This window comes from Ictalurus punctatus, chromosome 17 (assembly GCF_001660625.3).
Source record: "Ictalurus punctatus breed USDA103 chromosome 17, Coco_2.0, whole genome shotgun sequence".
In the NCBI taxonomy this organism is placed as follows: domain Eukaryota; kingdom Metazoa; phylum Chordata; class Actinopteri; order Siluriformes; family Ictaluridae; genus Ictalurus; species Ictalurus punctatus.
In genome coordinates this window covers 24830895-24852708 of record NC_030432.2, presented here as the reverse complement: position 1 = coordinate 24852708, position 21814 = coordinate 24830895, and the positions used below count along the sequence as shown (strand labels likewise).

The 21814-nt window shown below is 39.9% G+C and overlaps 4 protein-coding genes and 1 long non-coding RNA gene across 7 annotated transcripts in view; 2 read left to right on the top strand and 3 right to left on the bottom strand.

The window, feature by feature from the left end:
• Positions 1 to 869: 869 nt before the first annotated feature.
• Positions 870 to 2736, bottom strand: LOC108278043 (zona pellucida sperm-binding protein 4). Its single transcript, XM_017491168.3, has 8 exons — positions 2409 to 2736; positions 2141 to 2328; positions 1957 to 2054; positions 1731 to 1888; positions 1450 to 1642; positions 1227 to 1374; positions 1073 to 1148; positions 870 to 1000 (listed from the first exon to the last, which is right to left on the bottom strand). The coding sequence occupies exons 1-8, from the start codon at positions 2686 to 2688 to the stop codon at positions 903 to 905; spliced, it is 1239 nt and encodes a 412-aa protein (XP_017346657.3). The 5' UTR covers positions 2689 to 2736; the 3' UTR covers positions 870 to 902.
• A 4583-nt stretch (positions 2737 to 7319) lies between these two features.
• On the top strand, positions 7320 to 12275 carry LOC108277536 (tripartite motif-containing protein 16). 2 transcript variants are annotated; one of them, XM_053687281.1, is made up of 6 exons: positions 7320 to 7988; positions 9095 to 9190; positions 9367 to 9600; positions 9789 to 9948; positions 10332 to 10395; positions 10501 to 10637. In XM_053687281.1, the coding sequence occupies exons 1-6, from the start codon at positions 7389 to 7391 to the stop codon at positions 10508 to 10510; spliced, it is 1164 nt and encodes a 387-aa protein (XP_053543256.1). In that variant the 5' UTR covers positions 7320 to 7388; the 3' UTR covers positions 10511 to 10637. The 2 variants fall into 2 exon arrangements, with proteins under 2 accessions (XP_053543256.1, XP_053543255.1); XM_053687280.1 differs by having other exon boundaries at positions 7324 to 7988; positions 10332 to 10391; positions 10501 to 12275.
• Positions 10881 to 13835, bottom strand: LOC108278085 (uncharacterized). Its single transcript, XR_008398213.1, has 3 exons — positions 13718 to 13835; positions 13499 to 13558; positions 10881 to 11018 (listed from the first exon to the last, which is right to left on the bottom strand). It is a non-coding gene; the product is annotated as an uncharacterized LOC108278085 (long non-coding RNA).
• LOC108262122 (E3 ubiquitin/ISG15 ligase TRIM25) overlaps positions 13827 to 21814 on the top strand; it is an 11110-nt gene continuing 3122 nt past the window's right edge. The window contains exons 1-2 of the mRNA XM_053687283.1: positions 13827 to 14152; positions 21257 to 21814. The exon at positions 21257 to 21814 is cut by the window's right edge and continues 44 nt beyond it. Coding sequence (XP_053543258.1) covers positions 21274 to 21814 — 541 coding nt within the window. The 5' untranslated portion in view covers positions 13827 to 14152; positions 21257 to 21273. The remainder of the gene's footprint in view (positions 14153 to 21256) is intronic.
• Positions 16031 to 17928, bottom strand: LOC108278044 (zona pellucida sperm-binding protein 4). 2 transcript variants are annotated; one of them, XM_047161293.2, is made up of 8 exons: positions 17838 to 17928; positions 17305 to 17492; positions 17122 to 17219; positions 16896 to 17053; positions 16615 to 16807; positions 16389 to 16536; positions 16232 to 16307; positions 16031 to 16159 (listed from the first exon to the last, which is right to left on the bottom strand). In XM_047161293.2, coding segments are annotated over exons 1-8 (960 nt in total). In that variant the 5' UTR covers positions 17839 to 17928; the 3' UTR covers positions 16031 to 16061. The 2 variants fall into 2 exon arrangements, with proteins under 2 accessions (XP_047017249.1, XP_017346658.1); XM_017491169.3 differs by having other exon boundaries at positions 17573 to 17897.

Genomic DNA, 21814 nt, shown 5'->3' with positions numbered 1-21814 from the left:
CACCGCTAAAAGGTTATGATAAAACATTAAAACAATGACATGATCTGGTTGAAAGTTAACACTGTATCTTAATTGACAGTGATATCAGGTATTGGCCTTACACAGAGCCTGTTTAGACGCTTGTTCCTGAATGATGCCCTCTGATACAAGATATGTGAAGTGAGACTAGTACATGCTGCCACACCAATGGACAGGTGACATGAAATGACAGTGATTGGGATGTGAGAATTATCAAAGAACAGGATGTTGGCTCTTTCAAGTCAATCTGTCGTTAGCCATAAATTATAATGCTAAGTGTTACAGTAAAGTACATGTGTTCTATAGATTAATGGGTTATATACAAATATAATGGGACAAGGTTTGGTGTTTAGAGGGGAAAAAAAAAAAAGAAAAAAAAAAGAAGGGATTTAGGCAAGGAGGTGACCAAGAAACAATTTTTTTTTTTTAAATTGTCAGCTTTTATTGAACTGGACATCAGACTGTACAACTCTCCTCTAAAAGATAAAACACCAAAATGCTGCCCTGTTGTTGAGTTGGTGCTTTTTGTACATGTACCATTATAAAGGATATTTATGTTTTGCTCATTTTCTGTTGGATTTGTCCAATAGAAAGATTCTCTTCTCACATGCTGAAAACGCTCATTCTGACAACTAGACGGCCGATGTTTCCCCATCCACCTCACACACAGGAATAAAATCTGTTTAAATCTGGTTTTATGATTCGAGCTAAGAGTAAGCACCATGTATAAGCCAACATATGCTGAAATTACATGTGAAACATCACAAGTGTTACTCCAGTGATCACAACTCTGAACCCACCATAGATGGATATGCAAGACTTAGCTTGTGCATTTGAATCAAACAGCCAGATTGAAAGTAAAAAATGCTTTATTCTCCATAGCTTTAAGCAAACTGAGGGGAGGAGCTTTGGGTAAAGATCACTCCTCCACTAGACACTACTCCTGAGGTGTGAGCAGAGCCTTCTGCAGCAGCATCTCTTCCTAATGAGGGAAAAAGAAAAACCATAAGCCAGCCAAATGAAAAAGCAAGCAGTCTTAAGGTGGTTTACCTACTTCTTCTGGCACATGTGGGTTCACAAGAGCCTTGTGCAGTTGGAAGACATACAGCTGTACTGCAGTGGATGTAGAGCTGAGGAAAGAAATTTAGTCAAGCCCATTTCATGCGCAGAAGCAGGTGCAAGAGCATAAAGAGAACTCGTGCCTTTACCGTCTCATGCATTGGAGCCATAGAGTCTGGAGCCACAAATGTGAACATCTTCAGGACAAAGCGTCTGTAATGGGTAGGGTATGCAAGTCCAGACATCCGGTTAACTGGCATGAGTTTGGTCAAATAGCGGTCATCCTTGTATGGACACCTTTGGAAAACAAGATCACTTCCTGTTCAATACGGTCACTGGATTACACAAGCAGAAGACCTGTGAAGAGCTTACCCATTCACCAGAAGGTCCCACTGGGGAAGGCTGTAGGGGTTAGGGGAAGCAGTCGCCCAGCAGCCTCCCAAAACCAGGACAATATTTGGATCAGTTCTTCCCACAATGTGCACTTCAACATACACCGGTTCCCTCAGAACCTTAGTCACAGGGTAGTCAGCAGCACTGTAGTACGAGGTATAGGCTACTTCATCTGTTGGGTGGCAGAGGGGGGAATCAAATCCTGTTGAAACCATTCACAGTTCAGACTGCATGCCAATAGCCAGACAGAAGTTTCTCACCTTCTGCACATCCCTTGGCAACACAGTGACCATTTCCTAGTCTTAGTTCTACTTGGAGTGGTCCAGAAGCAACAATGGAAGGAGGATCAGCATTGGCTGAAGGGTCAATAGCCAGAGTGGCCAAGCTAACACCTGAATATTTACACTGGAAGTAAAGCCTACAATGGAAACAATAGATCAGTAAAAGCCTTAAAGAAACACCTGCCATTAGTTTTAGTTATCTTACTCATAGTGAGTGTCTCTGGTGATTGCCCCTCGGGGTCCAACTCCAACTTCATAGGAAGAGAGCATCCTGTTTTCATAGAACACATAGCCACCTTGTACCTGGACAGAGTGGAATAGTGGAGAGCATGCTTTCCAAACAGCATAAAAATTAAACACCAGATATTTGGGAACAATTAGACACAAACCATCATGGTCGTCCCACAAGCAGTTACAGGAAACTGGTATATAGCAAAGGCTGTATTGGAGTCAACAGGACTACAGGGTCCAGTGTTTCCTCCCAACATGCTGATGGACTCCAGGCTTATCCTGGGAACTGTTGCATCTCTGGCCACCACCAGCACAAACTGGCCATCAAGGGTACACTGGACAGTCACTGGCAATACCAAAGAAGAGAAAGGGGTCAGTTAATCATTTTTACCACAAATCAAAAGTCAGATAGAACTCCAATCTTACCCATCTTCCCATAATAGCACTGTTGGCCATCAAAACAGCAGTTTATAGTGGTGCACTGATCACTGTTGATGCCAGGTTCTCCACAAGGAACCCTTTCATAGTCTGGCACTTGGCATTTCACAACCTGACCAGGTATCTGTGGCTGTAAAGTAGGCTTCCCAGAAAGCTGAGGAGCTTGAGGTGGCATTTTCACAGCTTGTGGAGATGCAGGTGTACTGCTCACATAGTTGAAGACCAGAAAAATCCCCACAAGTACTAAGCTTACCCTTGTATTTGCCATTGGTCCCAAACTGCACACACCAATACTACAACAATCAGCAACAGTGGCCTTTTATTGTGTCTTTCCTCCTAATTGTCTCTGGAGTCTCCTCCTACTCAACTAGTCATTAACAGTGTTCCAGCCGTGTCTCACCATTAACTGCTTTAATCACTGCGTTCATGTTAATGGAGGTCATTTTGAGAGGTGTTTGAAATAGATATTAGTTCAGTTACTGGACACGTTAATTGTCTGTGAGAGTAATGTAATGCTAACACATGCAAACCTTAGTTATATAAATTAGATGGCAACTAATCAACAGAAAAATTAAACCCATCATTTAAATATATAAATTTAAATTAAAAATACATTTTTGTCTGAAGTTTAAATCAGTATTGTGAAAAGTTGCATAAGCTGAACACAAAATTGTAACATTAACCACAAACACTTCACATTTTAATGACTTCTAATTTTAAAAGTGCCGTGGTTTTAAAATGGCTAGTGCATTATTTATGCACTAGACGCTAGACATTATTTATTTCCCTCAATATTCACAGCCACAATATTATTTTTGAGTCTTGATAGTAAAGATCTGATTGTAGCTTAGGTTACTTTTATTTTGACAGAGTTTTGTTTCCTTGCGGGGTGTCAGTGTGAAGCTACAATCTCAAAGATGAAGCCAGACAAAAATACAAAATAAAAGTTGCCCTGAACCACAAACCTCACTCAAAAGTTAAAGCTATAATATGAACCCTCAAATTGCCTTTTCATGTTGGTCATAAAATGAAATATCATGATTATAAATATATTTTATTATATTATTAATAGCAATGATAATATTTAATCTATGTGACTATAAGTAAACATGTACTAATGCCCCCATTTACCAACTTTAGAATGTGTTATGGGTTCAATGTGATGGTTGTTTTATTTATATAGTTTATTTATAGATTTCTACCCAAGTAAACTGAGGGCTTTTCCTTAGTTCCATTTGGCCAAACTACGTATTATTTTACTCAGTGTGACGGTTCTTCCATGCTAGCAGAAGACTTTCCTCACTCCCAACTCCCAGAATAATCAGGGTTCTTTTGTGAAGTTTAAGGTTCTCAGAGAGCTCAGTGTTATTCTGCCCAAGCTGAGGGTCCTTCTGCACAAACCAAGGGTTTTCACATCCATGATAAAGGTCCATCTTCCAAACTGTGGGACCTTCTGATCAAACTGGTCGTTCTTCTGTCCAAAATGAGGGTTCTTTCCCCCAGTCTGAAGGTGCCTAAACCATACCTAAGGACAGTCTCAGTATAAATCAGAGTTCTTTCTGTGAAGCTTTTTCATCATGGGTTCTTTCACCCAAACTCAGGGTTGTTCCATCCGAAATGTGTGTCCTTAGAGGGTTCTTCTGCCCAAAACGGGGGTCCAGTGAGTGTTTCTAAACTACTTCACTTTAAAGTTAAACACTGATGTACTTTTGATTAAGGATTAGTTATGGGATCACATTCATTTATATATTATGTAATTTTTCTCAATTCTCAATTATATATTATGTAAATTTTCTCAATCAATTTTATAAAGATATAAACATATAAAAATATAAACTTACAATATATAAACTTGTAATATAAAGAAAAAAAGAAATATATCACAAAACTTCAACAGATTTTAGTAAGATTTGCTAACAAAGTGGTTGAAAAAAAATGTAAATCATTATTTTAAAAAAATGTTTACAGGAATATAATTTATTACGATACAGTGTTGTCATATTTACCACTGTGATTCACTTTACAGTTAAACAATAATGTTAATAATTAAAATGATTTAAAACATTTTTACTGAAACTCAAGAATAATCCAAACTATAGTTTACTTGCGTTACCCCGGTTCTCTGCTAGCATTAAGTGAGGTGTCTCACTATGGGATACGCCCCTTCTGCATATTCCTCATAATCGTATCGTATCGTAACCGTATCGGCTGGCAGGCATGATGCTTGTGCCAGTATTTTAAAATCAACTTTGTCCAGCGGTTCAAATGGAAACTCCAAAAGCGCTTCAAGTACCTAAATTAAATCCCATTCGAGACTGGCAAATCTCGCCGCACCCCTTCATAAAGAGGCATACTAACAGGTGCTGTCCCACTCTCTTACCATCAAAGCCTATGTGGCATGCCAAACTAGCATCCAGAAACACTTTTATGATCGAAAACACTTTCCGATGAACTATCAAATCTTGCAGAAAACAAAGTATCACTGCCACCGAACATGGAAAGGGGATCTCATGCTTAGCTTGACAACAGGTCTGTGTATCGGAAGAGACCACGACTCCTCGTAGAGAATATATATGATCTCCGCCAGCCAGTATTTCCCTGACCAACGTGGAATCATTAGTATTATATCAAACCCTCCTCTCTCACTATGTGGAGATAGAAGATATAAGCCATATATGACTTAATGACTTTTCTGGCCTGAACAAGACCCATGGGTACCACTGAGTCAAAAAGAAGGGGTATCTCCACTGGCGCAGCGCCAGCACTGCTGCTGACGTCACTCTTACTCTCCTCCGAGAGTGCCCTAATGGGTCTAGTGTTGTGGATAAAAATGACATGAAATAAACATGAGGGAGACTTAGTATGAGTAAAATGTGATTTTATTGATAATTCACAGGACTGGTGGGTGCGTAATCTGGAGGAGAGCGGTAGGGGGAAAAAAATGGGGTGCGTCCTGAGGACATGGGAAAGTCAGCAAAGGTGAAGTGAGAGGACCACTGAGAGTGGGGCGGACTGGTAGGTGAGAAGAGGGAAGAATGGTCGGGGCCCAGATCAGAGAAGATGACATCTCCCTCAGGCTGAAAGCTGGAGGGGGGTTCTGGCTGTGTAGAGGCGTCAATACACACGTTCACGGGGCAGATTCTGTATCGGGGGGGGAGGGGGGGGGGGCAAATTTCCATTTCCAGAGGGGGTGCTGCGAAGATAGTTAAGTAGCACCATGATATCAGCAGTGAGATGCGCAAGCTGACAATGAGTGTCCAGATCGAGATCCAGATCCAGGAAAGGGGAGAAGAAGGACTGATGATGGGCACCTAGACACACAGAAGCGGTATTAGGCGGATATTGACAAATTGGATTTACACTTTAAAGATCTTTAAGAGTACTACACTATGGTTTACTAGTCGAAGAGTCAAAAAGAAGTATAAGAGCTGAGGAGTGCTGACACACACACACACACTCTCGCACAGTCAAGGATGGGCATGTAGACATAACACACACACACATAAATAACTTTATAAGAATAATGAAAAGGAGTATTAAGATATTATAAGGGTAATATCTTATAATAATAGAAAACTCTTTATAAAATACAGAATAGTAGGATATGTAGGACAGTAGAACTGTAATGATAGTATGAAGTAGGAAGTACAGTAAACCGTTTTTCAAGCAGTATAACTATATATAAAATAGAGATATAGAGCAAATATGAAAATGAATTATAAACTAGAAATACAGGAAAATGTAACTTAGTCATAATTCAGATGGTGAAGATTCTTGTCTCGCAAGGAAGGCCTTAATTTTAAGAGAAAACCATGAGGAGACATTTATAAGGGTAGCTGAGTCAAGCTGACCCCCCCCCCCTCCCCCCGCGAGATAATGGTGAGCCCAAGGTCACTCTAAATTGTTTTGTCTCTCCACTTTTGAAGCTAATGGTAATTTGAAAACCCCTGGTTTTGATTCTATTTGTAAGTTGAATAGCCCTTCTTTAGAACATAATAGTAAGGTAGATGAGCTCTTTTTTAACCTTATTGGTATTGATATCATAGTCTTTTTGAAACATATTGGTTATTTGCTGTGTAAATACAGTATAAATACTGGAGCTTAAGCTCAGGGTATCGGATCACTTCTGAGAATTCTCATCGGTGTGGATCTCGTGTGGTGGAACGGAACCAATAAAGCTGGACCCTTGCTTCTTCTCACTCACGGCTGGTGTCTTTTTTTCTATCTCCAACTGGGCTCAGAGGTAGATGTGAGTATTGGCTTCTATGTTGAATTTTAAGTGTTTTTGGGCAATAGGCTAAATTTGAGCCAGCACTAGTCTCAGAGAGGCTACCCAGTGTTGGACCTCTCTCATGAATAACTGACCTTGGGGAATGACTATCAGTGCTGAAGCCATCAGCCCTAACAGCCTGAGGCATGTGCGGAAGGAAACGCTGTTTTCCCTCCGAAACTCAGCCAGGCATTGAGAATTGTTCTCACTCTCTCCTCTGACAGTCGTGCTCTGAATGTCACCGAATTCAGTGACAGTCCCAGAAATGATATTAACTGTGTGGGGATCAACACACTCTTTTCGGGGTTTAATTCTAAAACCAGGTTCTGCATGTGCCCCAAGAGCATCATGGTGCTCTCTCGCTTGTGCTCTGACTGAGCTGTCAATAGCCAGTCGTCCATATATGTAGCGATGTCTTTTTCTCTGAGTGGAGATAGAGCCGCTTCTGTGCACTTGATGAACACTCTTGGGCTGAGAGACAGAAAGAATCTCCTGCTGTAAGGCTACACTTTTCCTTAAAAGCCTAAACTCTCTCTTTAAAGCCACACCCACTCTGTCTGTCTGCCCATTCTCTCACGCCCACTCTGTCTGTCACTCTATAACACACACAGAACCAGGAAGTTCATTTCAGAGAAAACGAAACTCAGAGTCTCTCTCTCTCTCTCTCTCTCTCTCTCTCAGTGTGTGAGTGCAGGAACATGGCAGAATCCAGTATTTCAGTAGATCAGTTTTCAGCAGATCAGTTCAGCTGTCCAGTGTGTCTGGATCTCCTGAAGGATCCAGTAGCTATTCTCTGTGGACACAGTTTCTGTAAGGTGTGTATTAATGGCTTCTGGGATCAGGAGGATGTGAAGGGCGTCTACAGCTGTCCCCAGTGTAGAGAGACTTTCACTCCAAGGCCTGTTCTACGCAGGAACAACATGCTGGCTGAAGTGGTGGAGAGACTGAAGAAGACTGAACTCCACGCTGCTTCTCCTGCTCACTGTTACGCTGGACCTGGAGATGTGGAGTGTGATTTCTGCACCGGGAGAAAACACAAAGCCGTCAAGTCCTGTCTGGTGTGTCTGGCCTCCTTTTGTGAAGATCATCTTAAACCTCACTTTCAGTCTCCTGCCTTTAAGAAGCACAAGTTAGTGGAAGCCTGTGCAGAGCTCCAAGAGAAGATCTGCTCTCAGCACGACAAACTGATCGAGATCTTCTGTCGTACTGACCAAAGCTTCATCTGTTATTTGTGTTCGATGGATGAACATAAAGGTCATGATACGGTTTCAACTAAAGCAGAAAGAATGAAAAAACAGGTAAGACCTAGACATCATTATTCCCCAAACAACCTTCTTACAGCATTTTACAGCTAAAGTGCACACCTGAGTGTGTTAAAGCTCTGTAACTGGACATCATGGTGTTGAGGGTTACATTATTTACACTTTTCATTTGAGCAGAATTGTTTATTTTAGGTTTGTTAGTTACTGACCCATTTTAATTTAGACATGTTTATGTCTAGCTTATATTTACACACACACACAATATATATATATATATATATATATATATATAAATATATATATATATATATATATATATATATATATATATATATATATATATATATATACACACACATATATATATACACATAGTGACTAAGGGATAAAGATTAACAGCTCTCATTTACAGAGGGTGCCGATATTAATGGAGGGCACTGTACATTCATTCTAAACCTGGTGATAACTTGGGAGTCACCTTTCTTTCACATTGTATTTCTGTGCTAAAAATATGGATGTTTTAAAATGTTCTTGGTCCTAACAGTAATGAGACTGAAGTAATGCTCACTGGCCTCACCAGCTTCGTAAAACTGGCTCTTTAACCTGAACCTCGGATGGCTCCAGGACAAGTGGAGCACATACAAGGCTTTTAACCCATTACACCCCAAAACATGATCTCCGTTCCTCCAATTCCGGTCTATTAACTGTCCCTCAGACTCGTTTACATACTATGGGTGATGAGGCATTTTCTTCTTATGCTCCAAAACTGTGGAACTCGCTCCCATCCGATCTTAGAGAAGTCCAATCTTTTAGTCTATTTAAATCTTCTCTCCAAACGTATTTCTTTAGGATTGCTTTTACTTGATGACTTTGTTTTTTGTTATTAAACTATTATTATTTCTGTTATTGTTAACAGAAAAGCGCCTTGAGAGGCCTTTTAAAGGCACTATATCAAATAAAGTTTATTATTATTATTATATTATTAGTGGTGAAAAAATGTGAACATAGAATTACTCTGTTTTGGGTCTCTTTATTTTAGTTAGTTCTAGAAGCACTATGTCACTATGTCTAGTTTTCATTTGAAATGTTTTTTATTTCCTTTTTTTGTAGATCATGATTAAATGTATTTTATTTGGTCTCAGAATGAGCTACAGGAGGAGCAGATGAAATCCCAGCAGAGGATCCAGGAGAAGCAGGAGAAGGTGCAGGAGCTGAAACAGACTGTGGACACTATTAAGGTGAAGAGTACACACACACTCACACACACTAACACACACTAACACACACTCACACACACTCACACACACTCACACACTAAATGGATGTCTGAAGGGAGACTCGTTGTACTCTTTATAAAGGATAATTCAATCTCTGATTGTGTGTGTGTGCGCGCATGTGTGTGTGTGTGTAACAGATGCGTTCACAGGCAGCAGTAGATGAGAGTGAGAAGATCTTTACTGAGATGATCAGCTCCATGGAGAAAAAGCGCTCGGAGGTGAAGGAGATGATCAGAGCTCAGGAGAAAGCTGATCTGAGTCGAGCTGAACGACTCCTGAAGCAACTGGAGCAGGAGATTGCTGATCTTAAGAGGAGAGTCACTGAGCTGGAGCAGCTTTCACACACACACGATCACATCCACTTCCTCCAGGTAACACTCACTGTCTGATCTACAGAGGGCGCTGTTCCTCACAAAGTTTCCTCCTAAAAGCTCATTACTGCAACAATAAAAGTTCCTGTCTGAGATCACAAGTGTGTGTTTGGTCTGATTCAGTCTGAGATTCATTCGTTCCTCTCCTTCACTTTTCTCCTTCTCTATTATGTGTTTCCTCTCTGTAGAGTTTCCCGTCTCTCTGTGTTTCTCCTGGATCTGAGGACTCATCCAGCTTCACTGTCCATCAACATCTTTCATTTGATGGAGTGAGGAAATCTCTCTCAGATCTGAAAAAACGAGTGGAGGAAATCTGTGAGGAGGAATTCAACAAAATCCGTCCACAAGGTAAACAAGCAAACATTTGTCATAACAAATATTATGAAGATTAGATAAGAACTGAGGCCTTAATTCCTCCATAAAGTCCATGAGAAAATAAAACACACATATTGTCAGAGCTTCACCTGGGAAAAGTGTTTGCTTGTTCTTGTGGTTTAAGGTTTTGAGGTGTCGCTGATTCTTACATTCAAATGCTGCACAGTGTTGGGACACTTTTGACCAATAACTTGATGAAGCTCTAAATCCAGTAGAACTCCATGGAGACGTGTCTGACTAGGAGCAACAAAGTCTAATCTAATCTAATCTCAATTAAATCTCATTTTTTCATTTTCATGCTTTAAACTGTTTCCACCTCATTTTTCCGTCTCCATTTTGTCTCTGTGTTTCCACAGTTGCAGCAGTTCAGATGATTTTACTCTCAGAACCAGAATACAGAGAAGATTTTCTGCAGTGTAGGTGCACACACACACACACACACACACACACACACACACTCACACGCACACACACATTATAAATCCTGTGATTAATATCTAACCTGTGGACATTTTATTGTTTTAGATTTCTGTGATCTGACTCTGGATCCCAACACAGTAAATCATCTCCTCATTCTGTCTGAGAAGAACAGAGCGGTGAAGCGCAGTGAGAGAAAACAGCGATACTCTGATCATCCAGAGAGATTTAACTCCTTGTATCAGGTGTTGTGTAAGGAGAGTGTGTGTGGACGCTGTTACTGGGAGGTGGAGTGGAGCGGTGTTGTGTACATATCAGTCTCATATAAAGAGATCAGCAGGAAAGGACGGGGTGATGAGTGTGGGTTTGGACTCAACAGTCAGTCCTGGAGTCTGTGGTGTTCTTCTTCCTCTGTCTCTTTCTTCCACAACGACACTGAGACTGATCTCCGAGGTCCAGCGTCCTCCAGAATAGGAGTGTATGTGGATCACAGTGCAGGAACTCTGTCCTTCTACAGCGTCTCTGACACGATGAAGCTGCTCCACAGAGTCCATACCACATTCACTCAGCCTCTATACGCTGGGTTTGGTATGTGGGGTTCTGACTCGACTGTGAGGTTCTGTGATCTGAAATGAAATGTTGGTAAAAGTTTTTAGTAAAATTATAACTGACGTGTTAGATTTATTTTCTCCCCGAGTTAGAATGACACTTTTGTGTGCAGAAACTGTAACAGTTCCACATTATTATTATTATTATTATTATTATTATTATTATTATTATCATCATCATTATTATTACTATTATTATTATTAAAATGTTTTGGATAAATAATTCATACATTATGACGGCGGTAAATCTATCTATCTCTATATCTAAAAGTACTGGAAATCTCTAAATCTCTAAAGCTATAAATTCATCCTAGCAACATGCTATTTCATGTGAGCAATATGCTAATTCATGCTAGCAACGTGCTAGCTACATGCTAAATCATGCTAGCAACATGCTAACTCATGTTAGCAACATGCTAATTCATGCTAGCAACATGCTAAATCATGTTAGCAACATGCTACTTCATGGTAGCAACATGCTAAATCATGCTAGCAACATGCTAAATCATGTTAGCAACATGCAAATTCTTGCTAGCAAGAGGCTAATTGATGCTAGCAATGTGCTAAACCACCCAGAACACCCTAGCAACTGCTTAGCAACACCCTAGTAACCAGCCAAAACACCCTAGCAACCACCCATAAGACTCTAGCAACCACCAGTCTGTCTGTCTATCTATCTATATAATTAACTGTTGTGCATGTACAGAGGTCACATTTTCTCCAGGAATCTGTTCATCAGTGGCTCAAACCCCTCCTGCAGTCTTAAAAAAAAGTGCCACAAAGAACCAAACAGGGTGTTTCATAGTGAGGCCATAGAAGAACCTTTTTCGGTTCTGCAAAGAACCTTTTAGTGGATTGTTAATTGAAGAACCATTTTTCCTTAGTGCCACAAAAAATCTTTTCAGGTTCTACAAAGAACCCATTTCAAAGGTTCTTTAAAGAAGCAGTCAAAAAAAAATGTTCTTTATGGCACCAATAGATCCAAAACTGCTCAAAATTAACTAGGATTTTTTCTGCAATGAAACAAATTTTCTCATATACATTGTTTAAAAAGAACTAGAGTAACAAGATTTGAAAAGATGATTATTTATTGAATTACAAGTCGATCTGTGTGTGTGTGTGTGTGTGTGTGTGTGTGTGTGAGTGAGAGAGAGTGAGTATATATTAATACATAACATTTAACTCATTTGAGACAATTTTAAGAACAATTTTAAATAATGCAGCAGATCTTTTTCTTGGCATCACATACTTATGTCAACCTTAATATGCGTTTCATTCTTTACAAATCATGCCTAGTGGCTCTGTATTAAAAGAAACTGCTGAAATGTGACTACAACTTATTACCAGTCTTAAATGTTATTACAAGTTAACTTTCTTTCAGATTCTATTTATTATGGAACCATTACAGAAACTCTTAAAATTCTGTTTTTGTGATGAAGAGGTTTAAAATTAAGCTGACAAAAACAGCAGCAGCAAAGGACAAGATCAATAGTTTTAAGCAACTACAGAGAATTAAAACCCCTCTGTACAGGGACAGGTCCACTCATTTTAAAGACTAAGGCCTGTTAATGTGAACACTGGAAAACACGACAGTTTAAGACAGTAAAGCCATCCCTCCCACTCAGAGAGCATGTTTGTTCTCTTCACTCCCGGCCACAGGGGGCAGCGGCATCACCAGGATTCAAACTTGCAATTTCATTTTCTTCTTCCCATGAACAGCAGAACAGAAAAACAGAACAATATATAAACTAGGGTTGAACAGTACCTGTACTACGATAGTATCGCAATACTAAAGCTTGAAAATATGTCACTGTATTTTTTTAAACGGTCGTATCATCAGTACGGTAGTACCGTAAGTAATGTTGTATGTGCAGCAGTTAATATTTTCACTAATGACACTACATTTAACCTAAATTCTTCATCTTAACCTTTAACCATTTCCTGTTTGTTTGTAAGCGAGCTAACGTTACGCTAACTGCCGTGGGTAAATAATAAAATTAGCAGGGTTTGCTAGTAAGCAAGCTAACATTCCCAATTTGATGATTTTTTTGCAGTTCAGTTATTTATTCCCAGTAATTCAGTTATTTATTCCCAATGTTGTGTTCATTCTCTGTACTCAGGACAAGTTCCATTTGCATGATTTCACTGCTAGAGGGAACAAAAAATGAAATACGTAACATATTGAATTATCTTTTGAGCTTCAGCCAGAAAGCCCTTGTAGTTCAACGACCAACAGATGGAACAGAAGTGAATTATTAAGACGATAAAGAAGAGTCCCCTGATTTGGAATAGACATTGTTGTTTAGAAAGACAGTTAGATACCTTACTCAGTCATATTAGATAAAAAGCTTGTTGAGATCAGTTATGAGCTCAAGTGATAAATAATGCGTGATTTTAAATTTCCCAACATTATGTATTTACTCCTCTGGTTACAAAATATTTCTTACACACACACACACACACACCAGCAGTCGTGGCTTCATGAGAAAGAACCTTACCTTAACATCTTCATACTGGGACAAAAGGGTTCTGTGATCCTTCCACTGTTGCTCCCGCTCCTAGAAGACAACCATGAGGTAGAAGATGTTCAAACTTAATGAGTGCTTAATGTTCACATCAGCAATTGTTTTGAGTTTGCAGGTATTTGTTTTACTTTTGGCCATACAAAAGATCTCTTTTTATTTGCACCTCTAAATTGTTATTAATTCTTTTCTCACTTATGTTCAGTATCTCTTCATAAATCCTTTGGGTCTCATGGAGTTATCCCTCCAACTTCTCCACTGACCCTTGCAATGTTTGTACCTGGTCCTTCAGGAAGATGCTCTCATTCTTCAGAGTACTCTGAGCACATGAAATTGATATAAGGTTTTCAGACAGTACAAATTACCAACATTAGTATTTTGTTGTACTCCGTTGTACTCCATACATGTTTATATTAGAAGTACAAATTAATGCAAGGCTTAAAATAACTTGACACCTTTCCTGTGAGTCTCACACAGATGTTCCTTCAACCTCTCCATTGAGTTGTGCAGTGTTTTTCCGTGCTCCAACAGAATGGAGTTCTTGTACTCCAGCTGAACAGTGGACTCTAGAGTAATCTTATCTTTCGCCTCAGTTTCAGCCAGGGAGGACTGGACGTTCAACAAAACATGGTATCAGCTTTATTTACTTAAAATAAATGAGTTTCTCAAATTATCATATATACATATGACTATACATCTCTTCTCTAAAACACACCAAAATGCTACCCTATTGAGTTAGTGCTTTTTGTACAAAAGTACCGTTATAAAGTATATTTATGTTTTGCTTATTTTCGTTTGAATGTGTATGTCAGTTGTCAGAAAATTCAAAAGAAAGATATCCTTCACACATGGTGAAAATTCTCATTTTGACCACTAGATGGTAGCAGATGTTTATCCACCTCACACACTGAACACAATCTGTTTAAATCTGGTTTTATGAGTAGCTACTACACCTGACAGCTCATGGAATTTAGGACTGTATTCTGATCATTCGTATTTAATTTATTTATTCATTTTCATATAATTCATTTACATGTGATTCATTTACTAATTTGCTTCTTTTTAAATCCAGTTTTAGACTGTGATATTACAAAGGTCTTTCCAGATTATTACTTGCTACACTGTATGAGATAATCCCAGTAAAAGTACCTGAATTCTATAATATAATTTGTTCACCATGTTAGGTTTAAATCCTCTAAAAACAGATTCACAATTAAATAACATTACTCTGTTCCATTTCACATCCTTCAATTGGCATGTTCTGCTTAGTCTCACAATCCACCAAACTCCCACACCCAAAGTCTCCATAAACAAATGAGAGCAGTGTATCCTACAGAAACCGAACATTGCCAGCATTGTGAAAACAACTCCGAGTGTAAGCTGAACTAACCAACAAAATTACCAAGACAAAAAGTTCCAGTAAGAGAAAAAGCCCCTACTGACTTCCAGTCTGATAAACAGTCTGCACACAATAATATAATGTCCTTAACTTTTAAGACTTGTAACAAATACAAGTGTGTAGCACGTAAAGCCGAGGAGAACACTAATAAAATTAAAACAGAAACTCTAACCTGGTCAGAGCATCAAAACAGAAGCACATTAATACAGAAGTAAATTTTAAAGAGGAGGGAGTCCACAAAATCTAGGCAAAGTAATGCAAAGGCAATTTTTTTTAAAATAAAAAACTGAATTCTGTAGAGCTGGAAGGCCGAGTGCAAAAAATAAAAGGGCGAAAAAGACTCCTGTGTAGGTGATGCATTTCACCCCGATGTCAAGAGTTTAACATAGTCTCCTGCTTCCACCGATGAAATAAAGTCCTTCTGAACACCGTTATATGTAATGCAAACCCGAGCTGGGACAAGTATTCCATAGCGAGCGCCCTCAATACCATGAAGTTGATGCCGAACCTGGTTAAATGCAGCCCGGGCAGTCCTGTCAACTATTCTGATAATTCATTAGTAGGATATATGAGGAAGACACTTATTGGAAAAATCAACCACAACAGGGTGTGATGAAGCAGGATTACTGTTACCACCCCAAAGCTGATCATTTTCCTTTACACAGTCTGTCCCCATGCTAAACAAGTTAGTTCCTGTTCTCATTTACATTATAGCAGCCATAGACAGTCATTCATTCTCTCAGTGCTGGAAATTTTTCCATTTATATGATTCAAAGCCAAGCAATAAAGGTTTACATTCATCAGTCATCCTATGCATAGATGTACTTTTTGTCCCCTCCACTATTTAACCAGGAAGGTTCCATTGAGATTGTACTCTTAAATCCTGATCAAGACAGCAACACATTCAAGTCTCACTTGAAAATTCACCTCCCAGCCATCATCTGCAAATCATGCTGGATTACAGCTATTAGTAAGCACCATGTATAAGCCAACACACTGAAATTACATGTAAAATATAACAAGTGCTACTCCCATGATCACAACTCTGAACCCACCACAGATGGATATGCTAGACTCAGCTTGTGCACATTTGAATCAAAACAGCCAGATTGAAAGTTAAATGCTTTATTCTCCATAGCTTTAAACAAACTGAGGGGAGGAGCTTTGGGTAAAGATCACACCTCCACTAGACACTACTCCTGAGGTGTGAGGAGAGTCTTCTGCAGCAGCATCTCTTCCTAATGAGAGAAAAAGAAAGTCCATGAGCCAGTCAAATGAAAAAGCAAGCAGTGTTAAGGTGGTCTACCTACTTCTTCTGGCACATGTGGGTTCACAGGAGTCTTGTGCAGTTGGAAGACATACAGCTGTACTGCAGTGGATGTAGAGCTGAGGAAAGAAATTTAGTAGTCAAACCCATTTCATGTACAGAAGCATGTGCAAGAGCATAAAGAGAACCTGAGCCTTTACCGTCTCATGCATTGGAGCCATAGAGTCTGGATCCACAAATGTGAACATCTTCAGGACAAAGCGCCTGTAATGGGTAGGGTATGCAAGTCCAGACATCCCATTAACTGGCATCAGCTTGGTCAAATAGCGGTCATCCTTGTATGGACACCTTTGGAAAACAAGGTCATCACTTCCTGTCCAATACGGTCACTGGATTACACAAGCAGAAGACCTGTGAAGAGCTTACCCATTCACCAGAAGGTCCCACTGGGGAAGGCTGTAGGGGTTAGGGGAAGCAGTCGCCCAGCAGCCTCCCAAAACCAGGACAATATTTGGATCAGTTCTTCCCACAATGTGCACTTCAACATACACCGGTTCCCTCAGAACCTTAGTCACAGGGTAATCAGCAGCACTGTAATATGAGGTATAGGCTACTTCATCTGTTGGGTGGCAGAGGGGGGAATCAAATCCTGTTGAAACCATTCACAGTTCAGACTGCATGCCAATAGCCAGACAGAAGTTTCTCACCTTCTGCACATCCCTTGGCAACACAGTGACCATTTCCTAGTCTTAGTTCTACTTGGAGTGGTCCAGAAGCAACAATGGAAGGAGGATCAGCATTGGCTGAAGGGTCAATAGCCAGAGTGGCTAAGCTAACACCTGAATATTTACACTGGAAGTAAAGCCTACAATGGAAACAATAGATCAGTAAAAGCCTTAGAGAAACACCTGCCATTAGCTTTAGTTATCTTACTCATAGTGAGTGTCTCTGGTGATTGCCCCTCGGGGTCCAACTCCAACTTCATAGGAAGAGAGCATCCTGTTTTCATAGACCACATAGCCACCTTGTACCTGGACAGAGTGGAATAGTGGAGAGCATGCTTTCCAAACAGCATAAAAATTAACACCAGATATTTGGGAACAATTAGACACAAACCATCATGGTCGTCCCACAAGCAGTTACAGGAAACTGGTATATAGCAAAGGCTGTATTCGAGTCAACAGGACTACAGGGTCCAGTGTTTCCTCCCAACATGCTGATGGACTCCAGGCTTATCCTGGGAACTGTTGCATCTCTGGCCACCACCAGCACAAACTGGCCATCAAGGGTACACTGGACAGTCACTGACAATACCAAAAGAAGAGAAAATAATCAGTTAACAATTTTTATCACAATCAAAGATCAGATAGAACACCAATCTTACCCATTTTCCCATAATAGCACTGTTGGCCATCAAAACAGCAGTTTATAGTGGTGCACTGATCACTGTTGATGCCAGGTTCTCCACAGGGAACCCTTTCATAGTCTTGCACTTGGCATTTCACAACCTGGCCAGGCATCTGTGGCTGTAAAGTGGGCTTCCCAAAAAGCTGAGGAGCTTGAGGTGGCATTTTTACAGCTTGTGGAGATGCAGGTGTACTGCTAACATAGATGAAAATCAGAAAAATCCTTACAAGTGCTAAACTTACTCTTGTATTTGCCATTGCTCCCAAACTGTATACACCAATCAGTAAGCAGACAGTCAGCAACAGTGGCCTTTTATTGTGTCTTTCCTCCTAATTGTATCTGGAGTCTCCTCCTACTCAACTCGTCATTAATAGTGTTCCAGCCGTGTCTCAGCATTAACTGCTTTAATCACTGCGTTCATGTTAATGGCGGTCATTTTGAGAGGTGTTTGAAATAGATATTTGTTCAGTTACTGGTCACGTTAATTGTCTGTGAGAGTAATATAATGCTAACACATGCAAACCTTGGTTATATAAATTAGATGGCAACTAATCAACAGAAAAATTAAACCCATCATTTTAATATATACATTTAAATTAAAAATACTTTTTTGTCTGAAGTTTAAATCAGTATCGTGAAAAGTTGCATAAGCTGAACACAAAATTGTAACATTAACCACAAACACTTCACATTTTAATTACTTCTAATTTTAAAAGTGCCGTGGTTTTAAAATGGCTAGTGCATTATTTATGCACTAGACGCTAGACATTATTTATTGCCCTCAATATTCACAGCCACAATATTATTTTTGAGTCTTGATAGTGAAGATGTGATTGTAGCTTAGGTTACTTTTATTTTGACAGAGTTTTGTTTCCTTGCGGGGTGTCAGTGTGAAGCTACAATCTCAAAGATGAAGCCAGACAAAAATACAAAATAAAAGTTGCCCTGAACCACAAACCTCACTCAAAAGTTAAATCTACAATCTCTCTCTCTCTCTCTCTCTCTCTGTATATATATATATATATATATATATATATATATATATATATATATATATATATATATATATATATATATATATATATGAATCCTCAAAGTGCCTTTTCATGTTGGTTAGAAAACAAAATATCATGATTATAAATATATTTTATTATATTATTAATAGCAATGATAATATTTAATCTATGTGACTATAAGTAAACATGTACTAATGCCTCCATTTACCAACTTTAGAATGTGTTACGGGTTCAATGTGATGGTTGTTTTATTTATATAGTTTATTTATAGATTTCTACCCAAGTAAACCGAGGGTTTTTCCTTAGTTCCATTTGGCCAAACTACGTATTATTTTACTCAGTGTGACGGTTCTTCCATGCTAGCAGAAGACTCTCCTCACTCCCAACTCCCAGAATAATCAGGGTTCTTTAAGTGAAGCTTAAGGTTCTCAGAGAGCTCAGTGTTATTCTGCCCAAGCTGAAGGTCCTTCTGCACAAACCAAGGGTTTTCACATCCATGATAACGGTCCATCTTCCAAACTGTGGGACCTTCTGATCAAACTGGGCGTTCTTCTGCCCAAAATGAATGTTCTTTCCCCCAGTCTGAAGGTGCCTAAACCATACCTAAGGACAGTCTCAGTATAAATCTGAGTTCTTTCTGTGAAGCTTTTTCATCATGGGTTCTTTCACCCAAAGTCAGGGTTGTTCCATCCGAAATGTGTGTCCTTAGAGGGTTCTTCTGCCCAAAACGGGGGCCAGTGAGTGTTTCTAAACTACTTCACTTTAAAGTTAAACACTGATGTACTTTTGATTAAGGATTACTTATGGGATCACATTCATTTATATATTGTCATTTTTCTCAATTCTCAAAATCTGAGGAGGAATGAATAAAAAATATAAACTTATATAAATATAAACTTACAATATATAAACTTGTAATATAAAGAAAAAAAGAAATATATCACAAAACTTCAACAGATTTTAGTAAGATTTGCTAACAAAGTGGTTGAAAAAAAATGTAAATCATTATTTTAAAAAAATGTTTACAGGAATATAATTTATTACGATACAGTGTTGTCATATTTACCACTGTGATTCACTTTAAAGTTAAACAATAATGTTAATAAATTATTAAAATGATTTAAAACATTTTTACTGAAACTCAACAATAATCCAAACTATAGTTTACTTGCGTTACCCCGGTTCTCTGCTAGCATTAAGTGAGGTGTCTCACTATGGGATACGCCCCTTCTGCATATTCCGCATATTCCTCATAATCGTATCGTATCGTAACCGTATCGGCTGGCAGGCATGATGCTTGTGCCTGAGAGTGGCTCCCTTCTCCAGTATAAGCGGAGCGGCACAACGTCATTCCAGTATTCAAAACAAGCACACCTCTTCCTCGCTTCGCTGAGGCCCGCACTAACAGCAGTGCTGTCTTAATCGACAGTATTTTAAAATCAACTTTGTCCAGCGGTTCAAATGGAAACTCCAAAAGCGCTTAAAGTACCTAAATTAAATCCCATTCGAGACTGGCAAATCTCGCCGCACCCCTTCATAAAGCGGCATACTAACAGGTGCTGTCCCACTCTCTTACCATCAAAGCCTATGTGGCATGCCAAACTAGCATCCAGAAACACTTTTATGATCGAAAACACTTTCCGATGAACTATCAAATCTTGCAGAAAACAAAGTATCACTGCCACCGAACATGGAAAGGGGATCTCATGCTTAGCTTGATAACAGGTCTGTGTAGCGGAAGAGACCACGACTCCTCGTAGAGAATATATATGATCTCCGCCAGCCAGTATTTCCCTGACCAACGTGGAATCATTAGTATTATATCAAACCCTCCTCTCTCACTATGTGGAGATAGAAGATATAAGCCATATATGACTTAATGACTTTTCTGGCCTGAACAAGACCCATGGGTACCATTGAGTCAAAAAGAAGGGGTATCTCCACTGGCGCAGTGCCAGCACTGCTGCTGACGTCACTCTTACTCTCCTCCGAGAGTGTCCTAATGGGTCTAGCCTCAGAGAGGCTACCCAGTGTTGGACATCTCTCATGAATAACTGACCTTGGGGAATGACTATCAGTGCTGAAGCCATCAGCCCTAACAGCCTGAGGCATGTGCGGAAGGAAATGCTGTTTTCCCTCCGAAACTCAGCCAGGCATTGAGAATTGTTCTCACTCTCTCCTCTGACAGTCGTGCTCTGAATGTCACCGAATTCAGTGACAGTCCCAGAAATGATATTAACTGTGTGGGGATCAAGACACTCTTTTCGGGGTTTAATTCTAAAACCAGGTTCTGCATGTGCCCCAAGAGCATCATGGTGCTCTCTCGCTTGTGCTCTGACTGAGCTGTCAATAGCCAGTCGTCCATATATGTAGCGATGTCTTTTTCTCTGAGTGGAGATAGAGCCGCTTCTGTGCACTTGATGAACACTCTTGGGCTGAGAGACAGAAAGAATCTCCTGCTGTAAGGCTACACTTTTCCTTAAAGGCCTAAACTCTCTCTTTAAAGCCACACCCACTCTGTCTGTCTGCCCATTCTCTCACGCCCACTCTGTCTGTCACTCTATAACACACACAGAACCAGGAAGTTCATTTCAGAGAAAACGAAAGTCAGAGTCTTTCTCTCTCTCTCTCTCTCTCTCTCTCAGTGTGTGAGTGCAGGAAAATGGCAGAATCCAGTATTTCAGTAGATCAGTTCAGCTGTCCAGTGTGTCTGGATCTCCTGAAGGATCCAGTAGCTATTCTCTGTGGACACAGTTTCTGTAAGGTGTGTATTAATGGCTGCTGGGATCAGGAGGATGTGAAGGGCGTCTACAGCTGTCCCCAGTGTAGAGAGACTTTCACTCCAAGGCCTGTTCTACGCAGGAACAACATGCTGGCTGAAGTGGTGGAGAAACTGAAGAAGACTGAACTCCACGCTGCTTCTCCTGCTCACTGGTACACTGGACCTGGAGATGTGGAGTGTGATTTCTGCACCGGGAGAAAACGCAAAGCCGCCAAGTCCTGTCTGGTGTGTCTGGCCTCCTATTGTGAAGATCATCTTAAACCTCACTTTCAGTCTCCTGCCTTTAAGAAGCACAAGTTAGTGGAAGCCTGTGCAGAGCTCCAAGAGAAGATCTGCTCTCAGCACGACAAACTGATCGACATCTTCTGTCGTACTGACCAAAGCTTCATCTGTTACTTGTGTTCGATGGATGAACATAAAG